Source organism: Capsicum annuum, chromosome 12 (assembly GCF_002878395.1).
Source record: "Capsicum annuum cultivar UCD-10X-F1 chromosome 12, UCD10Xv1.1, whole genome shotgun sequence".
Taxonomy (NCBI): Eukaryota; Viridiplantae; Streptophyta; class Magnoliopsida; order Solanales; family Solanaceae; genus Capsicum; species Capsicum annuum.
In genome coordinates, this window is record NC_061122.1 from 18004516 (window position 1) to 18017555 (window position 13040).

The 13040-nt window shown below is 36.2% G+C and overlaps 2 protein-coding genes across 5 annotated transcripts; both read right to left on the reverse strand.

Annotated features, from left to right (window-relative positions):
* Positions 1 to 558: 558 nt before the first annotated feature.
* On the reverse strand, positions 559 to 2743 carry LOC107851721 (serine/threonine-protein kinase D6PKL2). The gene is made up of 2 exons (XM_016696805.2): positions 2074 to 2743; positions 559 to 1423 (listed from the first exon to the last, which is right to left on the reverse strand). The coding sequence occupies exons 1-2, from the start codon at positions 2628 to 2630 to the stop codon at positions 595 to 597; spliced, it is 1386 nt and encodes a 461-aa protein (XP_016552291.1). The 5' UTR covers positions 2631 to 2743; the 3' UTR covers positions 559 to 594.
* A 1857-nt stretch (positions 2744 to 4600) lies between these two features.
* Positions 4601 to 12815, reverse strand: LOC107850632 (neutral/alkaline invertase 3, chloroplastic-like). 4 transcript variants are annotated; one of them, XM_047400804.1, is made up of 8 exons: positions 12571 to 12806; positions 10549 to 10831; positions 10021 to 10464; positions 7706 to 7871; positions 7376 to 7587; positions 5944 to 6437; positions 5768 to 5816; positions 4601 to 5268 (listed from the first exon to the last, which is right to left on the reverse strand). In XM_047400804.1, the coding sequence occupies exons 2-8, from the start codon at positions 10735 to 10737 to the stop codon at positions 4939 to 4941; spliced, it is 1884 nt and encodes a 627-aa protein (XP_047256760.1). In that variant the 5' UTR covers positions 10738 to 10831; positions 12571 to 12806; the 3' UTR covers positions 4601 to 4938. The 4 variants fall into 4 exon arrangements, with proteins under 4 accessions (XP_047256760.1, XP_047256761.1, XP_047256759.1 ...); XM_047400805.1 differs by lacking the exon at positions 12571 to 12806 and adding an exon at positions 11970 to 12053; XM_047400803.1 differs by having other exon boundaries at positions 10021 to 10831; positions 12571 to 12815.
* Between the last annotated feature and the right edge of the window lie 225 nt (positions 12816 to 13040).

The window sequence follows — 13040 nt, forward strand, 5'->3', positions numbered from 1 at the left end:
TAGGGGACATGGGCGGACCTACACATAAGCATCCACTAAACTCGACGTAGAATAGATATAATTATATAAAAAAATATATGAAAATGGGTAGAAATTATATAAAAACACCCACTAAACAAGAAGTTAATTAGGTGCACTGGTATTTAGGTTGATCTTAAGGCTCTCCATTGGTAGGTGTGGTCGGGTTCAAACCTAGTTGAGGTGATTTTTTATTTTATTTTGTTGTAGTAAGCACCCACTCTACTTAAATTTTGGGTCCACCACTGGTAGGGGATGAACTTGGAATGTCGGTTATGAAACTTAGTTTTCCTAATTCCATTAGAAAAGTCATTTTTCTTCATATTAAGGAAGTTATTTTCTAGAAAAAATATTTTTCAAAATATTTTGATCATCAAATACACCTTATTAGTAATTACTTTGCTTTTTAGGAACTCATTTTGGAGTCTGATTAATCCGAATTCGTGCGTTACAAATTTTATTTCTATGGAACAACGCTTTTAACTAGTTACGTGTCATTGTAAATAACTTAACAGTATAAAAATTAATAATTATAGCCAATGCTCGAAAAATAAATTCTTAAAGAATAAAACATCATTAATAATAATCTACATAATCATCATCATCATCATCATTAGATGAGACAATGTCTCTAGTACTGTTGAAATTTTGGGGAATATGAGGTGGGGTTGTACATCTCAATAGTGCCCAATTTACCCCATCAAAGAAAGGATGTTGTTTGATTGTTGTGGCCCCCATCATGGACCCCATTCTCATAGTAGGGTCCTTGACCAAAAGTTGGGTAATCAAATCCTTAGCCATAGTTGGGACGATTGGCTCCTTAGGGAACTCAAAGGCTCGAGCGACTATGTTAGATAGGGTGAACTCGTTGTCAAGTCCTCTAAAAGGTGTCACACCATAAAGCAACTCGTACATGAAAATCCCTAGCGTCCACCAATCCACGGCATTCCCATGACCTTCCCCCGACACGATTTCCGGGGCCAGGTACTCGTGTGTCCCAACAAACGACATTGATCGAGCCTCGATAGGCTCAGCTACCAACCTCAGTGGTCTCTGAGAACCCACTCCTCCTCTTCTCCATCTTCGTCTGTGTTTAGAGTACCAGCACGAGACATGTGGTACGATACAATTGGGTAGAATACACGAAGACGTAGAACTATACGGAGGCGAATGATTGGAGGATTGATCATTTGAATTATGACCTAGCTTGGGACTAGTAATACCCTCATCATGAACAAGTTGAGGCATTACTATTGAACCATCACATTTTAGTGAGAGATCAAAATCAGTTAACATTATATGACCATCTGATCTTACTAACACATTTTCTGGTTTTAAATCACGATAAATTATTCCCATCATGTGTAAGTACTCTAAAGCAACCACCACTTCTGATGTGTAAAACCTGTTACATCAAATAGACAAAAGCACATGTTACATTAATTTAATTTTGGTCATGATCAATAAGTTTGAGCTAATAATAGAAAGCACATAATTAATAGTAGGGCACATACAATTAATATCATGTTGTAATACTAAGATTTATCCCTACATTCTGTTAGAAGTCTACCAATGTGGCCCATTGGCGAACTGGACAAAAATTCACATTGACTACGTCAATCACTCAAGACATATAGTAAATATATAGTTGGAATAATAATGGTAGAGGTACTATCAATGAGTGTAGTGATTGGGATGGATGGAATTCCTTAGACCTAATAAATCAAAGCTCTAAGGTTCGAGCTCTGAAATCCTGGAAACAGACAAACTTCTAACTGGAAGCTTTCTCCGTTTTTTGAGGTTACGTTCTATATGGCACGTATTTGATCACTATATAAAATGGCAAATTTGTTGTGATCTATCAAGAAAACATAAGTCGTTGCTAACATGATTTTTTTAATAATTTATCGCTAATATGTTGTTAAACAAGATTAGTGACAAAAGTTATTTGTTACTAACTCCTTTTTTTCTGGTGAGTTAGTCATACGTACAGTAAGATTCAGATAACAGATGGTTAAACAGAAAAGACATAACGGTAGATGGAGAAGAACTAACCGGACTGCAGCTTCATCGAATCTTTTCTCCGGCAGCCGCTGCCGGAGAACATGAAGATCACCACCAGGGCAATACTCAGTTAACAAAAGAGACCATTTATCAGTGTCCAAAGTAGTGTAAAGGGTAGGTAAAAAAGGGTGATCCAACATATCCAATATTTCCATTTCTATCCTTGCTCTACCTTCTTTACTCCTACTAACCAATTCCTCTTTATCCATCACTTTAGCTGCAAACAAACACCCTTTATTACTATGTCCCTTCAACTCAACAAGATAGACAGTGCCAATGTCACCACTCCCAAGTTTTTGGATGAAGCAAAAGTCATCAAGGCTCAAACTCAAAACTTCTGATTGGACACGTCGCATGGTGTTCCAGCATGGATCGCTAGACGTTGCATGGGGCTTTGTAAAGGTTGAAAATGAGGTATGAGCATTGTATATGCTTGTTTCCACTTCCGTGTCCGTGCTAACACGAACTTCCCCTACCTCTAACGTGGTCGAGCTGACAGCTGGAGATGCTGAGGAGCTAGCGCAATCATGGACCGGAGATGTTAACATGGTTTTTTGTGAGAGAAGAAGAGAAAATATTGGAGAAAGAAGGTAATAAGATGATGGAAATTTTGTATGGTGAGTTATAATGAAAGGGAGTAAGGGGAAAAAACCATAGTGTTTTGAAGGGTAGTTAGAAGGAACAAAAAGATGTAGATCTTTGGGCCGGCAAAATTGTTGTGGGTCATATTGCCGGCACTAGTACGGGCCCATATATGGCCCAAGACAGATTCATTCTAAAAATTACACAAATACACAACTTATGTTTCCAATATTACAAAAAATCTTAACTCCCTAAACATATTACAAAAATTTCAACATATACACAGAATGCTATGTATATGTCAGCTATGTTATGTATATTAATAGGGAGAGAGTAAAGTAATTAAAAAGGTGGAAGAGAGTGTAATTACTTCCAAAAGGGTTGGTATTTATGTTATTTATACTTAATTATTCTAAAAATATAGGGTTGGGAGGGTTGGGGGTTGTTGGAGAGAGTGTAATTACTTCCAAAAGGGTTGGTACAACAATCTTTGTACTTCTGTAAGTATTTTGTGTTGGTCTTTAATTTATGTCGTCGATCATAACGAACAACTTCGTGGGGTATAACATATTTTCGTATTAGAATATCTCATAAGTTATGCTCAAAACTGGAGTGGGGTTGTGGGTGTGGATCATTTGCACTTCTGTCACTATTGTGGGTTTGTCTTTAATCTATATACTGCTGGGTATAATATATTTTCGTATTATAATATCTCATAAGTTATGCTCAGACTTGATTTTAGTTTCTAAAGAATTTATGTCCCACTAGGCATACGTTTCGCTTGCTAAAGGATAAAAAATAAAGAAAAGTCTATTTGAAGAGAAAATCAAAGATTAGCCTATTTGAAGAGCAAAAATTAAGACCAACCCATTTAAATAATAAAACATGAAATTTTATATATAATTAAGTTTAATTTTCTGCTACTACGCATGACATTTGGTACTATGTATAGATCAATTTTCTGGTACATCTTTGGTGACATATTAACTATAGTTTAATTGTCGTATCTTAGCCATCTAGGATACAGATATTTGAAAGCTATATATATTAAAACAATTTACCTATATTGTTCTTAGGGAATATAGTGACATCCTGTAGGGTTAACTTATTCGAACATAGCTTCTACATTAGTGACAGAGTCAAAATTTTCATTAAAAATTTTAAAATATATGAAGTAAATACAGCTTGCGCCCTCTATCTCCGGCCTTGTATACACCAAGAAAATTTACAAAAGGTGCATTCACATAACTTTTATTAAAACGATACGTATTCGCATTTAATTTGTGAATCTTATGATTATATTGCTTAGGTTGTTATAAACACCGGATGGCGGATGCGGATAAATATATTTTTTTCCGGTTCTTCCTTCACTTGATATGACTTCAAGTCCCTTTACTTATGTTAGACTATAACTTGTTTGTCCCCTAGTGTTTATAAGTTTTAAAGATCAAATGATTCAGGCTTCTCTACTTTGGTCTATTCTTTTGTAATTAAGAACTTGGAATATTGACCTACACCACCTAGAATATTTGACAGTGCACAAAGCACTCCGCTAACACAGGGTCTGAGGATGAGGCGCACCTAAAAGGATTAATGTAGACAGCCTACCCTAATAAAATTATTAATGGCCATTACCTTGAACCCGTGACCTATAGATCCTATACATAATACTGTTTTTTTGTTTTTCATATCAATGCTTTCTCAGCAGATTCGACACAAGTACAGTGTCAAGAGAATAACTTTTGTATTACAATATTACATAGGAACAGGTAGAAAATGTCCATATCTATAAAATAAGGCCTCTTCCAGACTGGCTTCTCCCAGTAATACAACAGCAAAATTTATGCAAAAAACAATTTTAGGCACCTTCCATATGGAGAACTATGGGATAAATGCGCAATGTACCATTTAATATTCAGGCATCAACAACGCTTACTTGTCCCGAGGTAGAAGCTACTTAATATTAATATTGACTGTAATGTGATCCCATAAGTGCAGTCTTGAGAAGGGTAAAGTGGAAGCAGACTTTACCCCTATTTTTCAGAGGTAGAGAGGTTGTTTCCGATAGAGTAGGTATATTGTTTACAGAAGAACACTATATTATAAGCTGAAATGTTAATACTATTTCAGCTTGTGAACACCAGGCAAAACAATTATATGTAGAATTATCACATACTTTGACTGGCTCAATGAATAGACATAGAAGAATGCCTATGACCAATATAAGTCAATCAACAACTGTACATCCAATCATTGGTGGGGTTGTGGGTGATCTCATACTATGTAGGTCTTCTGGGAACTTTTTGGACCGCGCTTTTTTCTTCTGGGATTAGAACTGATAGCACAAGAGAAGGCGTTGAGAAGCTCGGAGTCTTCTTTAGTAATGAGAATATTTGCGGAGCTTGGATTGGCAAGTAGAAGTTTGGCAACAAGGTATCCAGCTATGGACCAAGTCTGGAAAAGGCGAGATTGTTTCCCTATGAATCTCGCCTTTTTAGTATCGTAATATTCTGGCCATTTGTCTCGCGATATGCGTTTCTCTGCAACTTCAACAGCTTTTGCAGCAATCTCTGGTCTATTCATCTTAATACAAGCAACAGCCAGCTACAAAAGTTTCAAAATATACCACGTTAACCTCGAATTCCTCCTGGTTGATTCTATATAATATCTTAGAGAAATTAATTCAATTATTCATCAAACGATGAGCAAACCTCTGACGATACTACATACACGAACAGTATTATATATCACCAGTGAAATAAGTTCAAAAACTTTCTACACTATCTTTCTCTATCTTATAAACAAACTTGTGTAACTTCACTCTATGCGTTATGATATAAGAAATAGGATGAACGACGAGATGCCCAAGATAAAAACTGGAATAGGAATGCACCGCAATTCAAGTCATTCTTTGTAACCGAATTGTCGATTAATTAATGAGACACAACACGAAACAGAGATGTAAGTTGTAACAATATGTCAAATGTGAGAAACACCATGCATTGCAACAAAATATCAGGTCGGGAAGGTATAATCTTCCAACCAAAGATAAGACGGCTACAAGCACCAAATTCCTAATTCAAGACCGAGAGACAGATGTTACCTGCCAGAGTAAAGTTGGCCAGGAACCTCCATTATGGTAGGACCAAGGCCTGCATAAGAAACAAGAAGATAATGTGAGATGAAGAAAGATAATGTGCCAGCTATAAGACGAAGTGAGTGTTCCTGGGATCAGTCACATGCTATAAGAAAGATAATGTAACCGAGGTAGAAAATTACGTGTTCTTGGGATCACATCCCGTTATAATCTTCCATTCCTGACCCTCAAGAGCAGGGTAGCATATTTTTAAAGGCATATCAGCTACCAGATCTGTCCACTTGGCCTCAATAAGATCCAATATAGCATGTGACTGATCATCTGTTGTAAGACTGCAGACTATAGACCACAAGTTTCCTAGAGAAAAGAATCGAAAATCCATGTGAGCAGGTTGCAAATTTCCAATCAAATATCCTCCTTTGCTCGGCATCCAGTCCACCAACCAAGGAGAAATCTGATCTGGGTAGATATTGAACTTGTTAACTGCATCATAGGAGTACTCCTCCGTCTGGTACCGGTAAATCTCATTTAACTTTTTCATATCAATCCAATAGTATTCTCTAATATGAAATGATAAGGCAACAAGACGATTATTTAATGCTCGGATAAGGTCAGCTGATCCATCTTCTGGTGCAAGCATTTCTCGTGCACAAAGCAGTGCTGAATGGAACAGTGACTGCAACAAATTAAAATGTGGTCTTAAATAACATTCTTAGAGAGCAAACTAAGATAGCTGGTTCATTAAGTTTTCAGATAAAGAACAAATACCTCTAACAGCATACAAGATCAGCACACAGGAGATGAGAAATACAGAAGAAATGCACTAACAAGAATGATTCTGAAAAGGAAGAAGGGCAGAATATTTCACAAAAGAATATACATACTCTCTAATGTTCTAATTAATCATTCAACCACTGCTGCATTAAACACTAAAAGGAAAATCCTTGGATTTGATTGACTTGGTGAGATGCTCATGGGTTGCAGCATAACAGTCTTCCATGAAATGAAGGCACTACATTCTTGTAAGACAAAATTTGAACTTAAGAAACTCATATTTTCTATTCTAATATTCAAACTTCAATGACCTTTAAGACACATACCTATGAATATGGACTTCCTATTTCAGATGAACTAAGCTGTAAATCTGTTCTTTCCCATCCCCAGAATCTATTAAATGAGTGAAGTCCACTAAATTACCAAAACCCCATTGAAAGTAATCAACTGAAAACACCTTTATTAAATCTCAGACCTCAGACTGAATAAACAACACCACGAGTATCTTTTGGACTATACAACAGTTTTATTTGCCGACATTTGTTTACTTATCTACTGAGGAAATAGAAGGAACACGTGCAATCTTCATTCTGTTCGTCCCAATTGCAAGTAGCTTCATAGGTACTTAACAGGAAAAAATCTCACTAGCACCGTGCAGAAGAAGAAAACTTAGAATTACTCTAAAGTTGAGAATAGGCTCCAAAGATTTGCAACTGATCAATATTCTCAAATCTAGTAAAGGACTAAACCATCCACAATTGATTCAACTATTTTCCATCCCATTTAAAGACTAACCTGCCAGGTATAACAGCTCTTTTATTACAGAGACTGAAATCAAACCTGAATCTCCAAAGGGTGACCATGAATTCCCATGCGGCGATCTATCATGCATGAACCATCAGTCACCAACAATGTTGGAAACATATCAAAGCCATCAGCAAGACATAGTCTTAGTATCATTTTTATTCCAGTCTGAACATCAATTCTCTCCTGAACCGAGAGATCGCCAGACGACTTCCCATATGCACGTAACAAAATAATCCACCATAGTCCTGGGATTAACAGTTACAGTAGATAGAGATCTCCGTAAGCACAGGAATGATAAAGTAAAGAAAACAAAAATAAACAAACTTATTGTTTTTTTTTTTCGAGAGTGATCCTTTTTCTTACCGGAATCAACAGGGGCAACTCGGCCAATTGCTGCCTCTCCAAAGTCTGGATCCAGTACCTCTTCTGTTGCAGAGTCATCACCATCCAATGGGACTGTACGGACTTTAAAACTAGCAGGCATCAGCCCTTGACCAGGACTATGACAATCCATAGTTTTCTCCCAGCTCTGCAGAATAATGTCATATCAGCTATCATTCTATATTCTTTTTCCCATGAAATCTGAAACAGATATTTGACCATACAGATTTACTCTGAATTTTTACACTGACGATTAATTTACCACAACCCTCTTCATTTATCTGATACCCTCTATACTTTTCAACTCTAGCATAAGCATAGTTGTACTTTTTACTAATGCCAATATCACAAAAACAAAAATTGCAAAGATGCGCACTCCATACTTCCATGTATGGAGGAGTAGTCGTCACTAGCATGAGAACATTAACAGGAGACACAAAGCAGTTTCCATAACCATGGATTCACATTAGGGATTGGTATTAGCCCATACTTATTTACCCTAGTGATGGATCAGCTAACCAACACAATACAAGATGAGATCCTGCAATATATGCTATTCTTTGACATATTGTGTTGATTGACAAAACCAGCAAGGATAGCAACCAAAATCTTGAACTATAGTGAGAACCACTTTAGAGAGTAAGGGTTTTAGGATAACTAGAAGTATGACTATATGCACGACAAATTCAGTCAACAAAGGACAATTGATAACAAGGTGAGATTACACAGCAGTGTGGTGCATAAATGCAAACAATTCAAATACCTAGGCTCGTTCTTCAAAGGGAATGAAATAAAAGATGAAGATGCTATACATAGAACCAAAATCGAATGATTGAAATGGAAAAGTGCTATGGGTTGTCGTGATAGAAGGATGTCTAAGTTGTATTGAATATTTATTAGACCAGCAATGTGATAGGTGAGTGAACATTCGCCGCTAAAGTTGAACACATCCACAAGATGAGCATCACAGAGATATGGATGTTAAGATGGATGTCTGGTGATACAAAAATAGACAAGATTACAAACCGCTAAACGCTTGCAAGTGAATGTCCGTCACATTTTTTTATAATGATGGTAAGTGGACCAGCGTGAGCGCACCTGATTAACCCACCAAGTACCTACTACCACCCACCAGCACATGCACCGGGTAACGCTGCCCACCAGGATTAGGCAGATCAGAAAAAATCACCTAGCGTCTTTATCTTTACTAGGATTTGAACTGTAGTCTCCCAAAACCTTTTCCCAGTTCAATAGCCATTAAGCCACACCTTGGGTGCCCTAGTACATTATATATGAAGAGTTATCAAAGAGGAATACCATTTTCCAGATTCCCCTGGCTTTCTTAATCATCTTTACCTCTAGGGGTGTCGTACACCTATCTGCAACTAGCTCAGATAATCATTGGAAAGGCACATTTCAGCCACCATTAATCCAATAATGCTGGCATTTTCTGAAACAGTCTTGTGATATACTGTTCAAGTTACTCCAAAGAATCTTACAAGAGGTATCTCAGTGAAACAAAAGGAACTGTAGATGATAAACAACCTCATAAAGAATTTCTTCATCTATAAGTTATTCCAAATAAGTGCTGACAATATTGATGTAAGTGTTAGGGATTTATCTTCCACTTACTCTTTGTATAAGAACATCCAATAAGCAAATAAGGCAGTCATCATTTAGTTTAATCACGCTACTATTATTACCTTGATACATCAGAAGCAGAATACCTACCAAATTAAAGCTCTTTGAGTCTAGTTTCCGATGCATGAGACACAACAAAATAATCAAAAATTAGTTATTTTAACTTGAGGTAGAAAAGCAAAACCACCAGAATGCTGAGGGACATACTACAGCAGAAAATGAAAAAACAGTGATCTAACTGTTGGCAGACATAAAACATAGTAGGTGTAACCCATATTACAATTATCTCACCAAGCTGAATGTTTTTAAGAGGAAATATCACTATCCAACCATTAATTCTAGAAGATTAGTAAAACCAAAGTTGCATCCTAGCATACATATCCAGTGACTAACATGAACTTTCCCAAGGAATCCATTCCTCAATGTAACAATAACAAAGTGGTAGCATATCACAATGATCTATTCCTGCAACCATTAATACAGCTGTAGAGGAACATTCATAACAAGATTGCTGAATGAGATAAGAAATTAAATGATGAGATTCAAGTAAAAAGGAGAATGCAATCAACAAATGTATCCCCATACGAAAGAAAATATCAGAAAATGATCTTTTTGCAAAGAAAACAAACAGGTGTGCAAGTTAAGTAGCATCATACCTGCAGCTGAAGAGTATGAAGGATGAAGTTGCGAACAATCTCATATTCTCCCTTCAGCAGGAAAGCAATACCTGAAGGTATAAAGTCACGGATAAAGACCTGATCATAGTTTAGAATATTCGTAGTGGAACTAGTTGGGTCCTTAGCAGCAATTGTTCCTACAGGGCTACCACAATAATAAACCATAGACTCTCGTAGTAGTTCCCAAGCTTCATCTTCAATGGAGTTTTCAGCTGTTTTATTCAAGGCATCTTCTGCTAAACCATTAGGAGGTAAGCTCCCATTGGATTGAAAGTCCTCCTGTCCGACTTTAAGCTCTCTTACAATATCAAACTGCAGAACACTTTGTGTATTACCATGAATTGAATCGAAGCTCTGGCCATTATCAACATACCATGAACCATTTCCCTTTTCTGATGCAGTACTGCTCGCACTGTCAGCTTGCTGGCATTTGCAGTTCACAGATCTTAAATAGGAATGAGCAATATCTCCATGCAAAGGTCGTCTGGTGCTCAGAAAGTGATTTACCTTAATAGCATGGTATGATGTGTTTGAACAGTTGATAAAATTCACATACTTTGGACCCCTCTTCTTTCTGCATCTTATGAACGATCTGGAGGTATGTGGCAATCCCAATTCCCTAAAAGAATGATCAGATCCAAAAAGACTTGGTAGTGAACCACCTAAGACTTGCAAAACTGCTTCAGAAGTGGCCATCAATCCTAATGTTGAGGCAAGGAACAGTTTCTACACCCAGAATCCTTATCAAGAATCCAATACCGCCAATTCCAATGGGAAATACCTAATGATACTGGACATTCATAGAAGGGTTACTATCAGAATGAAATGAATCTTTAAAAATAGTCCATCAAACCGGTACCATACATATCAAGAATCATTAAAAACAAAAAAGAATTTACAGGTAACTGATTATGATTGTCACGCGTCAAACTACCGGTAGAATCTTGTATTTTTCGGCTCTACAGAATCATTTGCTGTCAACTAAAAGAGATTGGCAGCAATGACGAAGTAGATGTAGTAATAAAAGACTTGCCGATTTATAAAGTAAATAGAATAAAACTCTGAGCTTTAGCTTTTTCCTTCTCATTGCATCCCATTTGGGAGCATAATTCTCCAAAAATCTACTCTACGGTATTCTTTATGTAGCTAAAAGAGTCTACTAGATATTGATAAAGTGCACTATTCGAAAAAGGGAACGAATTACTCACAACTACATGAACATAGGAAGACATTGGTTCATCATACAACCAAATCAATTTGAATTCAAAATGTCAATTATAAACTCAATACTTCTGCAGAATTTAGCATTTCCTTTTACCTGGATCATAAGAAATAAGCTATAATACTTAAACTTGGTCTCAGCTGGCAATTAGACACTCAAACTTTGAGAGTACACATCTGACACCTCAACTTGGTCTTAACTGACAACTAAACACTCCAATTTATCCCCACTGTGTCTAGTGGACACCCGACGCTAACATGTCACATAAATTTTGGAGGTGTCAAATGATCATTTTGTAAGTTGGAGTGTTCAACTAACACAATGGAGACGAGTTGAGGTATCTAGACGTGCATACTCAAAGTTGGAGTGCTTAGAGGCGAATCCAGGACTTAAGTTTTATGGGTTCAACATGTAAGATTCTTAGAATTAAACCTATTATATCTTTAAGGTTACGGGTTCATAACTACTATTTGTTGTAATTTCGTGAATTTTTAAATGTAGACTTATGCTCTACATCGAAAGTACAGGGTTCAAATGAACCCCGTGTTAGTATGCTACATCCATCTCTGCAGTGTTTACTCGGCTATTGATGCTACGTTTGAGTGTCTGTCTACGTATTATGAAACAAATAAAAGAGCATAAGATCTGAACTCAGTCAAGCTCCTATAACTGCTGATGTACAATAAATCAAAACTACCATTTTTACCTTTCCATCTTTCCTTCTAAAATTTATCCATACTAAAACCTTCAAAAGGGCAGCTCGGTGCACTAAAGCTCCCACTATGCAAAGGGCCGGACCACAAGGGTCTAGTGTCCACAACCTCACCTTACATTTCTGCAGGGGTTTGTTTCCACGGCTTGAACCCGTAACCTCCTACTCACATGCCAACAACTTTACCAGTTACTCCAAGCCCCCTTCATCCCAACTAAAGTATTGATTAAAAAAATTCACTCATACTAACATGAGATCAACAGCAAATCATCCAAAAATTCCAACTTCTCAATCAATTACTCATGCCCCAACCAACAATATATACACCATTCCATAACACAAACATAAGCCCAAAAAAAAAAATCACTTAATTTCCAAGTGGTATACTGTAAAAACAAAAATTCTTAAACAATATGACTATTTATTTGATGAACCCCACATGGAATCTTGAAATACTGCAATAACCCATTTGATATTCAGTAAATAAAATGAAAACAACAACCTTAACGTTTCAAACTTTGAGCAATGAAAGGTTAAAAAATAAATCAAATTTCATAAAATTAAAATTAAAAAAAGTTCAAATTTAATATTTTACCGAATTAACTGATCTGTTACAAGCTCGAGCATAAAATATCCAATCAATTTAATCCAAGTGAACAAAAGTTGTTATTAAAAAGAAATATGCAGTTGAAAGAAAGCGGGATAAATATCGGAGATTCAGTTGTTTATAAATCTCCGATATTTAGCTTAGTTGCAATTTGTGAACTTCTAGAAACGTGACAAACTTTTCTTTTTTGATGTTCAAATAAACGTGAACTAATTTATGGGAACAATCTATGGTTATTACTCTCTCTACGTCATTTCATTTTCTTTTCTTTATTTTTTTTTTTTTAATTTGATGTTCGATATTTATATTAAAATTTGATAAATTTGCATAGGGTTATTTGGAAAAAACATTTCCTACAAATAATTTTTCATATTCAACAGCAACAATAACCCAGTATACTTTCAATTAATTAAATTTTTTGTGATGTTTGTAAATCTTTTGTGCACCTCAATTAATTT